At 38.7% G+C, this 16,178-nt stretch overlaps 1 protein-coding gene across 1 annotated transcript in view; it reads right to left on the bottom strand.

Moving 5' to 3' along the window:
- The window catches only part of Gpr158 (G protein-coupled receptor 158), a 337,214-nt gene that overhangs the window by 166,982 nt on the left and 154,054 nt on the right, over positions 1-16,178 (bottom strand). Inside the window, exon 3 of the mRNA XM_050152617.1 lies at positions 11,540-11,642. Within this exon, the coding sequence (XP_050008574.1) occupies positions 11,540-11,642 (103 nt within the window). The remainder of the gene's footprint in view (positions 1-11,539; positions 11,643-16,178) is intronic.

Raw genomic sequence — 16,178 nt, 5'->3', positions numbered from 1 at the left:
TATTTATTTATTTATTTATTATGTATACAATATTCTGTCTGTATCCTGCAGGCCAGAAGAGGGCACCAGACCTCATTACAGATGGTTGTGAGCCACCATGTGGTTGCTGGGAATTGAACTCAGGACCTTTGGAAGAGCAGGCAGTGCTCTTAACCGCTGAGCCATCTCTCCAGCCCTAAAAATGTGTAGCCCAGGCTGGCCTCGAACTCGTGATCCTCCTGCCTCTGCCTCCTTCAGCAAATCCTACCGGCGTGCGCCACCACTACCGGCGATATATTTATATATACAAATTTTCATTATCCATTCATCTGTTAATGGACAGCTGGGTTAATTCCAATTCTTTGTTATAGTGAATACAACATCAATAAACACAGCGGTGCAAATATCTCCACTGTAGGGTATGAAGTTCTCTAGATATATGCCCAATAGTGAAGTAGATAAGTCATATGGTAGCTCTATTTTTAGTTTTTGAGAAATTTCAAAGCTGATTTCTATAATGACTATATTAATTTGCACCTAACAGCACTAAATAAGAATTTTTCCATCCTTTCTAACATTTATTTTCAGATTTCTTGATGATAATCATTCTGCCTGGGGTGAGGTGGTATCTCAAAGTTTTAATTTACATTCCTCTGATAGCTAAGAATATTGAACACTTAAAAAAAATACTTACTGGCCATGTGTGTTTCTTATTTGAAAACAGTCAATTCAATTCATTTATCCTTTGTTGATTGGCAGTTTTTATTCCCTTGGCGTTTAATTTATACAATTCTTTTTAATCATGAATATGAGCCTCTTCTCTGAATTGTAGCTGGTAAAGATTCTCTCCCATTCCCCAGGCTGTCTATGTGCTCTGCTAAGTGTTTCCTTTGTTGGACGGAAGTCTTTTATTTTTGTGTACGTCCATCTTTTGGACTGGTGATTAGTGCCTGTGCTGATGCTGCTCTGTTCGAAAATGCCTTGCCTATGCCAGTATTTCAAGGTGTATATCTTAGGTTTTCTCTAAAAGTTTCAGTTTTACACAGGCTTTTAAATAGAGTCTTTGATCCATTTGGAATTGATTTTTTTAATACGAGGCAAAATATAAGAATCTATTTTCATTCTCTTGCAAGTAGAAATCCAGTTTAGCCAGCGCCATTTGTTGAGCAGGTTATCTTTTCCCAATGGATGTTTTTGTCGTTGTGAACAAAACTGAGGTGGGTGACAGGAAGTATTCAGCTTGTTAAGGAAAAGACGGGTGGGAATAGGATAAATGGCTCTATTTGTGATGAGACCCATAGCCCTTGACCTGCTTAGCAGGGAGGACAGCTTGCTGCATGATTCTAGGCATGACCCTAGGAGCATATGTGCTAGGTGCTCTCATTGCTTTCACTATGCTAGCCATACTACCGGTCTAAATGAGTCACAGTCAGTCATGAAAATAGACACATTTACGTAACTATTCTGGAAGGAATGATTTTAATCACAAGAGTTTTAAAGAAATTTTATTAAAAAGATGATATCAGAAGTTAATGAGAACATTCAAGAAATGGGGAATGAAGCAGAAGCATAGAAACCCACAGTTCCCTCATTTCTAATTACTGTGCCAATACCCTAAGAAGTTAAAGGAGGTGGACATAAGGTCAAGGGGCAAGCAGTGTCAGCCATTAAGAGCAAGTTTCCAAGTTATATTTCCTATAGAATAAGTGGGAAAATCTGGTAAGCCCCCAGAGGAGATAGAGTAATACAAAATGTAGAATGGGTTGATTCAGCTTTGGCCGGTGAGTTGATCGTGAATGCCCAGATCTTACCAGATATAAATAGTAACTACAAGAGACAACTGGGCACACTGTTTTGTACCTGTAGGTGTGCCTAGTTAGAAAACTTTCTTTGTACCTTGCAAAACTGCTTGTGCTTCTGACAGTAGAGATATAGATCAAAAAGGCAATGGCTACCAGTGAGAGAGTTGGAAGATGGAAGAGGAAAGAGCCAAGAAACAAACTGGTAATTATTGTAACCGTTTTTAGAAACTTAGGAAGAAAAACCTGGTTGTAAAACTGTTCATGCAAATCATTGAAACTGTATTAAATAAAGCTTAAGCTATCTGAGGTCATGGGTTTGGATGACAACGGTTGGTCACAATTTCTTCATGGCACCCGCTCCTCACTGCCATCCAAAGGTTCCTGAGAACCCATTTGCAAGACCTCCAGCAGGCAAGCTTAGCCTTTTCTGCTTTATTTCTGGGTTCTCTATTATGCTCCACAAGTCTTCCTTCTATTCTTATACCAGTACCAGGCTTCTTTATCCCTATAGTGCTGTAATAAAATTTAGGATCAGATATATGTGATACCACCAGCATTGTTCTCTTTGGCATTGCTTTGACCATCCAAAGTTCTTTGTGGTTCCACATGAATTCTTATATTGCTTTTTCTAAACCTATAAAATATGATATCAAAATGTTATTTTAATGGGCATAGATGGCATTAAATCTGTAAATTGATCCTGTAGTGTAGTGTAGCCATTTTCATGACATTCATTCTGCCAATCATGGAAGGTCTGATCAAACTGCAGAAAGCACACGACTATGGGGTGCCCAGCTCCAGCTGAAATATCTGTAAAACAGCTTCTGTGATGAAGGCTCAAGAAGCATAGCAAAAGATGGGGCATAAAGACTGCAGGTACTGGAAGAACAAGAAGTTTGTTGTGAAACTGAGTCTCCTGGAAATATTATGGAGGCTGCATCCACAACGTCACCTCTGTAAAGACAACATCACTGCACATGCTAACATGGACAGGAGAAATTCTATGGATCACAACTCCAGAGTTCATTCTGCAGGCAACTTGGAAAAACAGAGTGGGAGCGATAGCCTTCTGGTCATTCTTTGTTTTACATATTAACTCAATTCTTGGAGTGAGACACTCGACTTTCTGGGCTGGTCAAAGCACCACACCTGTTCCATTTTTCTCCTCATATAAGACTTAAACAATAAAGGATTTATAGATGCAGGAATGACAGTAACTAGATACAAGATGAGCAGTGAAATTCCAAGCCACTCTATAATAATAATTTGGACAATAATAACTTGCATTTACCAGAGTCATGGATTCAGTATTCATGAATAAAAGAAACTGTTAGGAAAAGAAACAACTATGCTTTATTATTTTGTGTTTAAAAAAAACCAAAGCAAAGCCAAAAAAGACAAATAAAGTGATGTCATATAAGATCCTCTTTTACAATTCTCTTAAACTATTTGTTTATCAAAAATCTTAGGTTAATTTCAGGGCTTATTTTCAAAGGCAATGAAGTCAGAATACAATGAAAATACCAAAGCATTTTTGTTCATTGTGGTGGTATTGAAACCTAGGATATCAGTCTAGGTCGTTATCAGCATAATGGGTAAAGAAAATGTGGCCTATATACACATTTGAGTAGTATATTCATCCATAATAATAAAATATGTCACTCTCAAAAAATTGATGGAAATTAAGGTCATCCTAAGCTATACTCAGCAAGACACCTATGACATGTTCTCTTTCATACATGGAGATAATGAATAGCGATGAAATGAAGTAGGAGAAAGAAACTTGGATAAAGGACCCAGGGTCAATCAAAGGGATGAGCTAGAGACAGAGAATTAAAATAATGGACATGCGTATAGAAATTTCACAGAGAAACCAACATATCTACACAATAAGTATGAGTTCATTAAAAAGACACATGAATATGCACACAAAGTCACAAAATTAAGTAACCTAAATAAAAAATAAAGAAAACTAAATCATATAAAAGTATCTAAGATAATGTTTTAAATACTCAATACTTTTTGCAGGGCATAAATGACAGTTCATCAAATCACATAGTCCTCCAAAACTGATCAATTTGTGCTAGGTTCTCTATCTAGGACAAGGTAATGAGCACAGTTTGTTTAAGTCATATGGCTACAAAAAATACTAATGGGCTCACTGTTAGATTGTAGGATGGTACTTAAGTTCACGATCATTTAGTGTTCTTCATTCTGTGGGAAGAGAGGCTGGAATTTATGCATCACTCTACTCTCAGCACTGAAGGTGATGTTTACACAGGTTAGACCCTCAGTAAATGCTTGCTAATGATCAAAGTGTTCTCTAAAAGAGTGAATGAACCCGTCACTCAGCAGGCCATTCTTCATGCTCTCAAACCATGCACACTGAAGAATTTATAGCGGTGATGATTTTCCAGATGCTAGGCACAAACTATAAAAATGCATTAAGAATATGTGATTACAGACAACTTTGGCGCTTGTAGGCAAATATGTGCAAACCGTGCCAGTGATGTTTGATTTGTAAATCTCAGCTCCTCCGCATACAGAATGCCAATGTGCTATACCGAAGCTTAAGTACCCTTGAATATCTGACTTCAAACTTACAAATAAAATAAAAATGTTCTAAAGAAAAATGGCAAATACTGACTCTTGGGAAAATAAAGAAAAGGATTTCAGAAGGAAGTTATCATTACATTTATAGGCCAATTGAAGAGTATTAAATATTCACCTCTAAACAGGACTGTCAATGCAAACTGTCAGCATGTGAACAGTGTATAACCTACTTGTTAATTTTAATTTTGTTACCTTGACAACAGAACATTAAACTGCTTGAAATATATACATGCATGTATGCATCTTATATTTACCTATACATATATGTATGCTTTACTTATACAGACTAAAACCATAAAACCTCTAAACTAATAAGCAAAGGATAACACATTTTTTCAATGCAGTTATTAAAATCCTATTCAAAGTGGCATTGACATTGGATGTGATACCTAAAGGGAATTCCCCACCCCAAACTGATGGCCACAAATCAGGTCCATGGCTTTAAGAAAATTGCCCTTGCCATGGAGTTCCAGAAAGCAGCCAACCCTATCACATAGCTTGGAGCCCAGAGGTTGCAAAGCAGACAATCCAACCAAGCTATTACCCTGCAGCCCAGAGTGCAGACAGAGCCACTTCCTTCCACCCTGCACTTTCAAAACAGTTTATCCTGAAAAGCAGTTTCTGGGCCTGGCAAAGCCATGCCCCCCCCCCACCTTTGACTATGAAAGCTATTTTCAAACTCCACAATATATTCTCCTGGACCCTTGGTTACTGAGCCAGAGATTGAAGGCACTCAGATCAAAAAGTCAGCTTTTGCTGTTTTAAGGCAAACTGAGTCTATTTTGTTTTCTTCTGCTGTCTTAATTCTTACAATACCAGAAACACCATAGAAATAGACACAGTTCAGAAATTGTAAAATGGTAAGAATTTATCAAACTATAAACTTCAGAAAATCCCTTTTAAATTTTAACCTTATATATATTACAAAGTTTCCTTGATAAGTATACAGCATTTTTATAATAAAAATGTTTTGTTATTATATCTTCTTGGCTCTGGTAACATGCTCCCTGGGCAAGCATAAAGACCTAAGTTCATATCTTCAGCAGCCACATAGAAGGCAGGCATGGTGGTATATGCCTGCAACCCCACTTCTGGGAACTTGAGGGGTAGGGTGAGACATGGAAATCTTAGGGACTTAGTGTTCAGAGTGCCAAATTCCTGGTTCAGTAAGAGACCTTGTCTCAAAACATAAAGTGGACAACACGAGAGGAGGGACACCCTCCACATTTCCGTGTACAAGCATGTGCATGTATGCACATACATGTCCAATACATACCACATATAAGCCATACACACACTATACTATATACACATCATATACACCACAGACATACCATATACAGAAATCATACACATACTACTTGCATATAAATCACATATACATATACACACCACACACATACACACACCACACACATGCATACACCACACAGAAAGAGAAAACAAATAGGAAACTAGAAAACAAAAATCGAAAATGAGTACAAGGTGAAAGGAGAACGGTCACTAAAGGATTTGTAAACAAGCCTACAGACATTCTGTCTAACACAATGAGCTGCTGTGTAAATTACTGGTAGTTATATCTACTTAGGAAACAACTGGTAACATACGTGTAAATGTTAGCAAAACAAAATAGTTTTACTAATATAAAATACTATAATATAAACAATAAAATAGATGAATTGGGTGGAGGACATAGCAGTGCATAATTTCAGCCACGGTCAAGCAGGAATATATTCATAGATGGGAGCATTACACCTCAGGACACAGAGTCACAGGACAGGACAACCTGATGTACTCGGAGGCCATGGGCTCTGCTCCTGGTGCTGGGAGATGGAACCAACACCCACTCAAGAGGACAAATGAAGATCGAGGAGGAGAAGAAAGAGGGAGAGTGCAGGCTTCAAATAGCAGTGACAGATATGTTTTTGAGCATTTTGAGTGCCAACTACTATGGCTAGAATATTGTGTTTTATCACCTCATTTTATCCTTATAAAAATTTCATAAAGCAAATGACATCCCATTTTACATATAATGTAAACAAACTTAAATTAAATAATTTGGTCAAGGTCACAGTTCAAATAAATCACTGAGGTAGGATTCAAACCAAGGACTTATTCAAAGGCTATGTGCTTTATTCTTATCTGACACTCCAGGTAGGAGTTCACATATCTAGATTAGTGACCAGAGCAGTCTTGCATGGATGAAAATGGACCCAAACACTTGATAGCACAACCACAGAGTCACAAAGTAAGCAGCTGTCTCAAGTAAAACTGGCACCACTGGTGGAGCTGGATCTGACCTGCAGCCTTTTTTTTGCGACTTTTCTAGTTTCCATGGTCCAGAAAATACTATGTTTGATGCCAAGGGAGGAAAGCAATTAAACAGTTCTACCCAGCTGCAAGACCGATGGGCCACAAAAATTAACAGCACGGCAAGATATGCATCCAAGTGCAATAAATTCCAGGTACACGTTGGTGACAGCTAAAGCTGTCTAATTGGACTTAAGGCCCACTAAACAGGAGGGGAATCATTCCTGAATGGGACTAGAAACCTAACCTTTTACCTCGGTTAGGAGTTATATGGTCATAGAAAAGACTTCTACACCACTTTACTAGATCAGCAGAGTCCCATACTACAATCTAAAACTTATCCTTACACCCACAGATCAGTGCAGCTACTGCCTCTCATCAGCCTCTTCTTACATAGCAAAAGGCTCAACTCAGAGCTGCTCTTTGCCTCAGCACTCAGTAGTCCAGGGTTTTGCCTTCTGCAAAGAGCTTCTTTTTTTCTTCCTGAACAACTCATTTTAAAGGCTCTAATTTTTTCCCTGTCGGTTTCCTGTCCCATGTGCTTTTCATATCAATACCACTGGAGGGCTAAATTGCAGATTGCAATCTTTAGTTATGGGTCATCGGTAACTTAGCATTCATTTGGAAAGATACCCAAACTGCAGTCAGTCTGAAAGATAAGAAATATAAGCAAAAAACTGGTAGTAATCCACAGAGAACAGGGGTGTTCTTGGAGATGGAGTCCATACTAATAGGGATGAATCTAGGGTGGAGAGGGTGGGAACATCATGAGTTTGCATTGCATCACCCTGGAAGTGAACAGCCTGGACCTGAGGAGGCAGCTGTTCCTCAGGACCTGGTCTTTCTGAAACTGGGCTCTCCACAGATGTCAGCTCCCATTAACTCACATGACTACCGCTTTCCCAAGAGATGCCTGGACCCAGGCCTCTGGGCTGCCAGCTTAATTTCAAATCACGTCATTTATGCATACTGTGGTTGGTCTTACAAAGCCCTGCCTACTGTGTACTTATGTCTAAATAAAGGTTCTTATACCGTTTCACATTTCGAAGGCATTTTTAATACTTATGTTTGCATTTTATGCAAAAGATCGGGACCACACTAAAAGTCCGCTCTCCAGAGAGCAAATAGACTGCATGTGGGAATGTGGAATCCTTTCCAAGACCTCAGTAAATGTTACCTTGGCAGGGCAGTCTTCCTGCTTTCTAGGGCTTGTCCTCTCTATCGGTAACGAGCCAGGTTCCCTCTGAAACCTCCGGAATCCTGCTTGTTCCGTCTTAGTGCCCTCCTCTCATGGCCATCATTGCTACAGACTCGGAAGTCACATCTTCCTTCAGATACAACTCATTCTCCAAAGTTCTAGCTTAAGTCACTAGTCATCCCAGCATAACACAAAATTTGAAATATAGTGCTAATGGGTCTTAAGGATTATCTCATTATATGTATCATCAGTAGTATTGATATATATATACATATACATACACATATATATTCACCCAAATATTTCTATAGACTACTTATTATATGCCATGACCTTGGCTGGAGACTTTACATCTTCTCTCATATTTCAGGTCTTCAATATCTTCTTTGTGTTTGACCCAAAGATTACACAAGGTCATTCCTTACTAAATGAAAATCACTTCAAGAAAAAAATAGAAAAAAGTCACATTCAAAAAGACAAATACCATATTTTAATATGCAGAATGTAGAACATACATGTATATATGAATATGACATCTATATGACATGAAAGTAGAAAATTTCCCATGTATGGGGATGAGGGGGAGCTAATGAGAAGAGGGAGAAGCAAGAGAGTAATGGAGGAAAAGGTAAATACCACATGTTGTCTTATGCAGAATCCAGATTTTATGTACATATATATTACAGATAACATTAAAGCAAAGGAGAGGCTGTTTGGGGAGCAAGGGGATCAGTGGGGGAAGAAAGACAGCAAAAGAGGACAATAGATTTTCATACATAAACAAATGTTTGTGTATTAAAGGGCTACAATGAAGCCCATTTTTTGTGCTGATTTTAGATAATACATTTTAAAGGTATGAAAGTAATTTCTCCTATAATTTTTTGAACTACTGTGATTAAATCATTAATGACTAAAATTAGCATGTTATAATGTACAGTCATGTGGTATATTCTAAGACTTAATAAGGAGTGTAATGAATGCCTGCGAAGATCTTGGTTGATTAATATTCATTTTCCTGGTCAGAGTGCTAGACGTTTTCTTTCAGAAAGGAAGTGATTAAATGTTGGATTTTCATGCAGCCTGACAAGGCCATCAAGAAAGATATATTTGGTCTAAAAGTACTTTCTGGGCTTCAAATCATAACAATAACTGACTTCCTGCTCTGTTGCTAAGCAAAGTCAGTCACAGTTAAGTATATGCTGAGGTCAAAGCTATACTCAACTATAGATCAACTTCTAAAAACTATGACCTCCTCTCTCCAGAAACAGTGTGCACAACATGGGAGGTAGACATAAAAGACTAAAATAAAATCAGCTTGTTCTCAGAGAGTGAGGCCAGCCTATAATTTAAAATAAAAAAAAAGCAAAAACTCAGCTTTTAAAATAAGGGGAAAAGTAGGAGTGTGCAAATTAAACAAAGCTAAGTTGTTAAAGGTTAGCCAGTTCCTCCTGGTAGTGTTATAAGCAAGTGGCACAGTCATTTTATGCTCCCATAATATTTAGATGTTTTATTTCAGTCACACAGTGGGAGCTGAGAACAAATGTGGGTAAACCAGACACAAAATACCAAATACCTTCACACGACACAAGCTAAACCTACCCCTTCCCCTTCAGTGCTGAATCATAAGTTATGTCTGGACCAGAGCTGTGAAGAATGCCATGGTAGCTCTGGCACTGTGGTGGCTGGGCTTACACACACACACACACACACACACACACACACACTCTCTCTCTCTCTCTCTCCAGAAAAGCGTCAACATCCTGAAAACATTATCAGCACGGTTATTGTAAGCTTTCTATGGCCACAAAGGAACTATTAGAAACCCAAAGGCTTGAAATGTTTGCTTGTTGTTTCCTTGCTTCTGATGATTAGAATTCAGAGTACACCTAGGTTTCAAGCTGCAGATCTGCTCAAGCTGGTGTCAGGATATCTGGTTAGGTCACACTCTCACTGAGAGCTTGGGTTATAATACAAAGCTGAATCCCTGTCTTCTTCAGGCTGCCAGTGAGACTTCTTCAAGTCCCAGTCTACGTTCTCACTGCAAACTTTCTTATTTCTTCAAGTCAGTACAAGTCTCCCTGTGCATCTCTCTTTCTCTTTCTGTGTCTCTCTGTCTCTGTCTGTCTCTCTGTTTCCTCCCTTCTCTCCTTTCTCTCTATCTGTGTGTGTTTCTCAGTGTGTGTGTGTGTGTGTGTGTGTGTGTGTGTGTGTCCTCCTTCCCTTCCTCTCCATCTTCCACAACAGTGTCAGCCTTATGTCACAGCATAACCAGACGTAGCTTTGCCACCACCACCTTGTCTCTAAGCAGGGGGACTGACTCTCATTGTGCTTACAGACCCCATCCCCCATAAACCCAGGATATGTATGTGGAAGATGGAACCTTCCAAACTTCTACCTATTACTCAGAATAAGAGTTATACATGACTGGGGAACCAAGAAGTAAAATGTAAATAGATTCAAGACCCAAGAATGAGGTTTCCGAAGAAAAAGAAAGCCATCTATTAATAAACCTATAAATGTCTACCAAAGCTTATAGAGGCAAGCTGCCAGGCAGAGCCCCAAATGCACCCTTTAATAATGCCTACTAGAGATGCAAATTGCCACACATAGCAGTAGCAGAGTATCAAAGATAACTGTGAAAGAGACATGGGCCTAATTCTTAGTGGTCTCTAAATCCAATTTCCCATGAAATCCCCACATTTTTACCAACTACACTCCTTTTATCAGTATATTTGTAGCTGCCTACAAGTCAACATGGCCATATGGAATTCTCTGTATTACAGAGAACAAAGCTCAGTATTTAAATCACAACACTAACGTTCTCTGGAGTAGATAGAAAGTGAGCAGATGATGAAGTTTCATTGCTGGTGAATGAACCCTGTATAATCCCACCTTGGATGTGAATGGGCCTCCAGTTATGAGGGTTGCATCTCTCCTCTGACTGTGGACATTGTATAGCGAAGAGAGAGAAGAATCACACCCGCAGCTGTCACAGCTGTGTTATGTGAGAGGAGGTAGGGTGAGCAGGATGAGAGATTCTTCTGGTGACTGTCAGAGGGTGAGTGGAAATGTGCGAGCAACACACGACCGGCCTCGGCACAACCTTTAGAAGTGGGAGAAGCTCCAGGCAAACGCTCAGCCAGGAAATAGGGAGCTCCTGTTGGGACATCTGGACTCCTCAGACAATCTGGGAGGCTTTAAGGCCTGCCCGCAGTCTCAGAAATCACACCAGTGAAATCTTAATTTGGTGAGACTCTGAGTAGAGCATTTCACTCCTCTATAAGCAGCAACTTGAACAATGGAAATTGGGTGATAAGGAATGTGTGATGCTAAGCTGCTCACTGATAACTTTCCACGCATGGTTGGAAAGTAACATATGCACAAATAAAATAAATGGGCAGAATGAGTTCTAGAAACTTTCTAGTAACAGTTTTCAGAAACTAACCTGTGTCTTTGTGCACACTTGCCCCAGCACTGAAAATTCCAAACCCAAATAAAAATCCTTTAAGTGATTCGAGAAGGCCGAGCTGATGTGGATTTGACTTGTAAGGTCAACAAGGTTAAAGGAGAATCTGAAGGACTGTCAACAGGTGTGTTGTGTGTGTGCAGGCACATGCACAGAGCAAAGAGCACTTACTCTGGAAGTTGTTCACTGAGAAGACACGGGGATGATAGAATCCTGCTTTGCAGACGCACTGATAGGCCCCAAGCACGAATCCTAGGCCTTTGATTGGCATACACTAAAGAAGGGAAAAAAGCAATAAAATCGATCACAGTGTTACTCACATGAAGGTTCACACATATCTATTGTTGCAAATGTTATCAGAATCAGCACATTTTCTATAAATAAAATATTTCAATTTTGAACTTTTGTTTTAGGTTTGTTTGCCAGTAGCAATTTTTTTTTTTAGAAGAAACAAATTCCCTTTCTAATCTTGCACTATTGTGCTGCAGGAACCTCTTCTGTTCCTTCAGACAATAGCCTTTAAGATACCAACCCAGTGGGGCGTGGTCTCTTATACTTTAAAATGCAGCAGACAGACACCCTTGCTCTTGCTTCTGGCTCCCTTTCTGGCGGCTAGACTCTGTTTTCTGTTTGCAATAAGAGGACTGTTGTTTGGGACAGTGACCTGTAAGTTTTTCCCCTCAAATAAATAACCTTTTTTATTATCTATTCTTAACTGCTATGGGATTGTTTTGCAGCTTCCCTGTTGCCGTTGCCTATGTGGCCAACCTTTTACTCACTCGGGTGTCTCACTCAATCACTCAGAAACATGGTTCTGTTTACATTTCTCATAGCATCTCATTGCTTCAAAAACTGTTTTTAACGCTATATGAATATTTTACAAGTAGTTCCACACTGGATTTTCCTACCAAAGCAAACGTAGGCAGGTGAGTGGACAGGTTTGGAAAAATTGAGACACAGAAATCAATCTTCTGACTTAAATGCTCATTAGATTTCATCCCTGGATCAAACTAATACAAATTGTTGAGGGTAAAATATAGTAAATTTTAAGATATAAACACAAAAGAATCTAGATAAATTAATGATCCCAAAGGTTATGTATCTAAAATCTGTTTTATAGATATTCTCCATATTTATAAAAAGAAGGACCATGAACAGGTGGGTGAAGATAAAACTTTTAAGAAGTAAAAGTGACAAGATGGCTTCTAGCACAGAGGTTCTTAAGAGAAAATACTAAATAATTTAAATAATTCTATAGTCTAAGCTTAAAACTTAGAGCATCAGGACTCATTCTGTGTACCGTGAAAAGGTCAGTAATTGAAATGTATTTATGTATTTTGATTTTCTAGGTCAGAGGTAGAACATCCTGAAAGGGCCCCCATGGACACGTCACTTCATGAATACTCCCTTTCACACTTTTCTTGGTTATTATCCCATGAGGCCCTCCACCCCTCTCTTTCCCTCAGCATATACACTTATATCCAATTATATCTGTGGAATAAGCTGACTCAGAAAAGATCACAAACTCAGAGCCTGTCTGGGCTACACAGTGAGTTCAGGGTCAATGTAGTTAAGTTGGCAATGCCTTTGATCAAATAAAAGATACAAAGTCCTGGGGATGTAGCTCGGTGGTGCAACACTTGCCAAGCATGCACAGGGGCCAAGGCTCAGCCTCAGGGACTGCAGGAACTGCAGTTCTTGGCTCAGAGAGAAATAAAATAACAGGCTAGTACCATGCAACTCAGTTGAGCTAACCTGTATTTATAGAGTAAGTGCTGTGCTCACAAAGTCCTCCTGCAGAACCCAGTGGACAATTACACACTGTTTGCAATGATCCAATCACATTAGAGGCAACCAAATAAAAGGCCAAATTGGATTTCTGAACTTTATAGATAAAGGAAAAAGTACAACATTTACTTTGGAGACTTAGTAGAATTGTGGAAACAGTATATTGTACATGGTCAGTCATAAAATGGAGATTTGAACTCTGACCTGATCATGGCCTAACCATGTGAGCTTAGGCTTGTTCTCTGAACTGTCTCACTTATAATTTTTGTTTTATTTTGTGAGAACATTCATTCAGTAAGATGTACATAACAGTTTGAGGATAAAGTAGATATAAATATTGTAACTGTAATTTTTGCTTGACACCTGTTTTGTTATATGTAATTTTACTACGTTAAAGTTAAAACCTTCCTTTTTACTTAGACAAAAAAAGAGGAGGTGTGATGTGGCATTCCCCTCGGTATGCTGTGAATACCAACGGTTAATAAAGAATCTGTCTTGGGCCTGGCAGGGCAGAATAGAGGTAGGCAGGGAAAACTAAACTGAATGCTGGGAGAAAGAAGGGAGAATCAAGGAGAAACCATGTAGTTAGAGACAGATGCCAGACGGAATCTTGCCAGTAAGCCACAGCCACGTGACGACACACAGGTTAATAGAGATGGGTTAAATTAAGATGTAAGAGCTAGCTAATAAGAAGCTAGAGCTAATATGCCAGCCATGATTTAATTAATATACTTTCTGTGAGATTATTTCAGAAGTCTAGGCAACCAGGAAACAAACAAGTGGCCTCCTAATACCCCTATGGTTCACTCACTAATCACCAGGGTCAATTTAGCTGGCTGTGCTCTGTGTGCGTGCGTGCGTGTGTGTGTGTGTGTGTGTGTGTGTGTGTGTCTTTCCTGCCTCAAAACTCCATGTGTCCCCATCCCCCAGAAGCTTCCAACCAGTCTAAGATAGCTTTCTCTACTGGAGAACAAACAATATTATCTCCCCTGGAATTTGAAGATTAATAGTATTTATTAAGACAGTACTAATTTCTTGATATTATTATTCAATAGGAGAACAATAAATCCATGGAACATTGTTAATGCTTAGGGTAAATATAAAAGTTTATTGCAATAAAAGTATTTCTTGACTCTTAAGCTAACTTCAGGACTTACATAACATTAAAGGTTTTTAAAAATCTAGTTGATTAGATAAATACTGCCAAATTAAAAAAAAAAAGGTTCTTGGACAAAAATAAAAACCACCCTAATTTTGTTACAGAAAACATAGCAACATGGATCCTTAATTACCTCAAACTTTTTATTCTGTTCTTACTTTAATCTCAATGGAGAAAAGCAACTTTTATTTAATTGAATCCATAAAAGCATCCCATTCCCTTGTTCCAGCTCCACCTCCAAGATGGCAGTGCCTACAGAAACTGGATTAGATATAGTCTCATGGCATCTCCTTGAAGAATAAGTGGCCTTTGCTTATTTTTCTAGGAAGGACTGTGACTTTGCAGCCAACTTGCATCATTTTCCCATTTTCTCTGTTCACCGCCATTTCTCTGTTCACCTTCTAACTAAAAATCACACATTTTCAAGATTAGGAGATGACATGGTAAACCTGGCTCAGAAAGTCCTCTATAGCATAGAGAATGCGCAACTAATACTCCTCCTTTGGGAACTGAGGAGATGCCTTTCTAACTTTTTTTTTCTCCTTGGGAATGTAGAATATAAACACAGATGCTAACTTAACACAGGATAAAACCTTCCAAATTGTATTCGAGTAGTCATGTAAGATCTTCACTGCAGATATTGGTGGTGTTTGTTTGAGATATTAAAGTCTAAGCCTTCCTAGTACATCTTCTGAACGTCAAGAAGAGTGGATACAGGAAAGCAGCGTGTCACACAGGAGGCCACTGCTCTGTGAGCGACCTCTGATGGACACTGAGCTTCTATTGAAGAGTGATAGTCGTTAGTGAGTGAGGATGCACTCTGTGATGAAGCTCGCTAAGCCACCTGTTGAGCTTTACACTGGGCAGGCTGAGAATGCAGCCCCGATGACACAATACTTGCATTGCATGCATGAGAGAGACACTGAGGTCAATTGCAGCAGTGCAGAGATTTACCATGGCGTATCCCACACTGACCCTTGCTAAGAGTGATCTAGAAACAGATGAGCAGACACAATTACCAAGAATGAAAACCTTCCTAGATTCCAAGATTTATTTGTGACTAAATTTAGAATCTAAATAGACCTGTAACTTTTAAGGAGATTTGATCAATACTCAAAAATATCTCTACAAAAAATGTTCCCAGAACCATATGTCATCAATAGAGAATTCTATTAGTCATTAAGAAATAAATTTGGCTGTTTTCATGTAAATGATATGAAAGAAAAAATCAAGTTATCTCTTTATAATAACACCAAAAAAGTAAAATAATTACAAATAAAATTAACAAGTAGGTGGAAAGTTATATCATTAAAACTATAAACATTGATCAAAGTAAATGGTCAGCACTGACAACATACAGATATGTAACATTATGTGGACAGAACAGTTTACGTTTATATGCATACATATATATTCATTTAATAACATTTAGTGAAAAACAGGCCATGAATTTGAAGGGGAGCAGAGAGCAATATACAGTAGAGTTTGAAACGAGGACAGGGAAGGGACAAATGTTGTAATTAAAATCTCAAAAATATAAAAAGAAGATGTTGATATATGTTATTCATCAGATAATCAGTTTAATGTTATTAAAATATTTATGTCATCTAAACTGATCAAAAGATTCAATGCCACCCATATAAAAACCCCAAAAGCATTTTCAGAAGATAATGAAAAAATCCAAAATGTATATGGAATCTCTACTATCTCAAAAAGATACTACAAAGCTGGCCTGTGCTGTCCTGACTTCCAAAAGCAGTCCACAACCATGCAGGGACAGCCAGAGCACAGCAGGAAAGCACACTCAGAGTTCAGTGGAATTGGGTGAAATCTGGAAACAAACCCATACATATGATGACATGC

The sequence above is a fragment of the Alexandromys fortis genome, unplaced genomic scaffold (assembly GCF_014885135.2).
Source record: "Alexandromys fortis isolate MF-2015 unplaced genomic scaffold, M_Fortis_MF-2015_v1.1 scaffold_54, whole genome shotgun sequence".
Classification (NCBI taxonomy): domain Eukaryota; kingdom Metazoa; phylum Chordata; class Mammalia; order Rodentia; family Cricetidae; genus Alexandromys; species Alexandromys fortis.
Note: the sequence above shows the minus strand (reverse complement) of the source record. Positions and strands in the feature narration are given on the sequence as shown.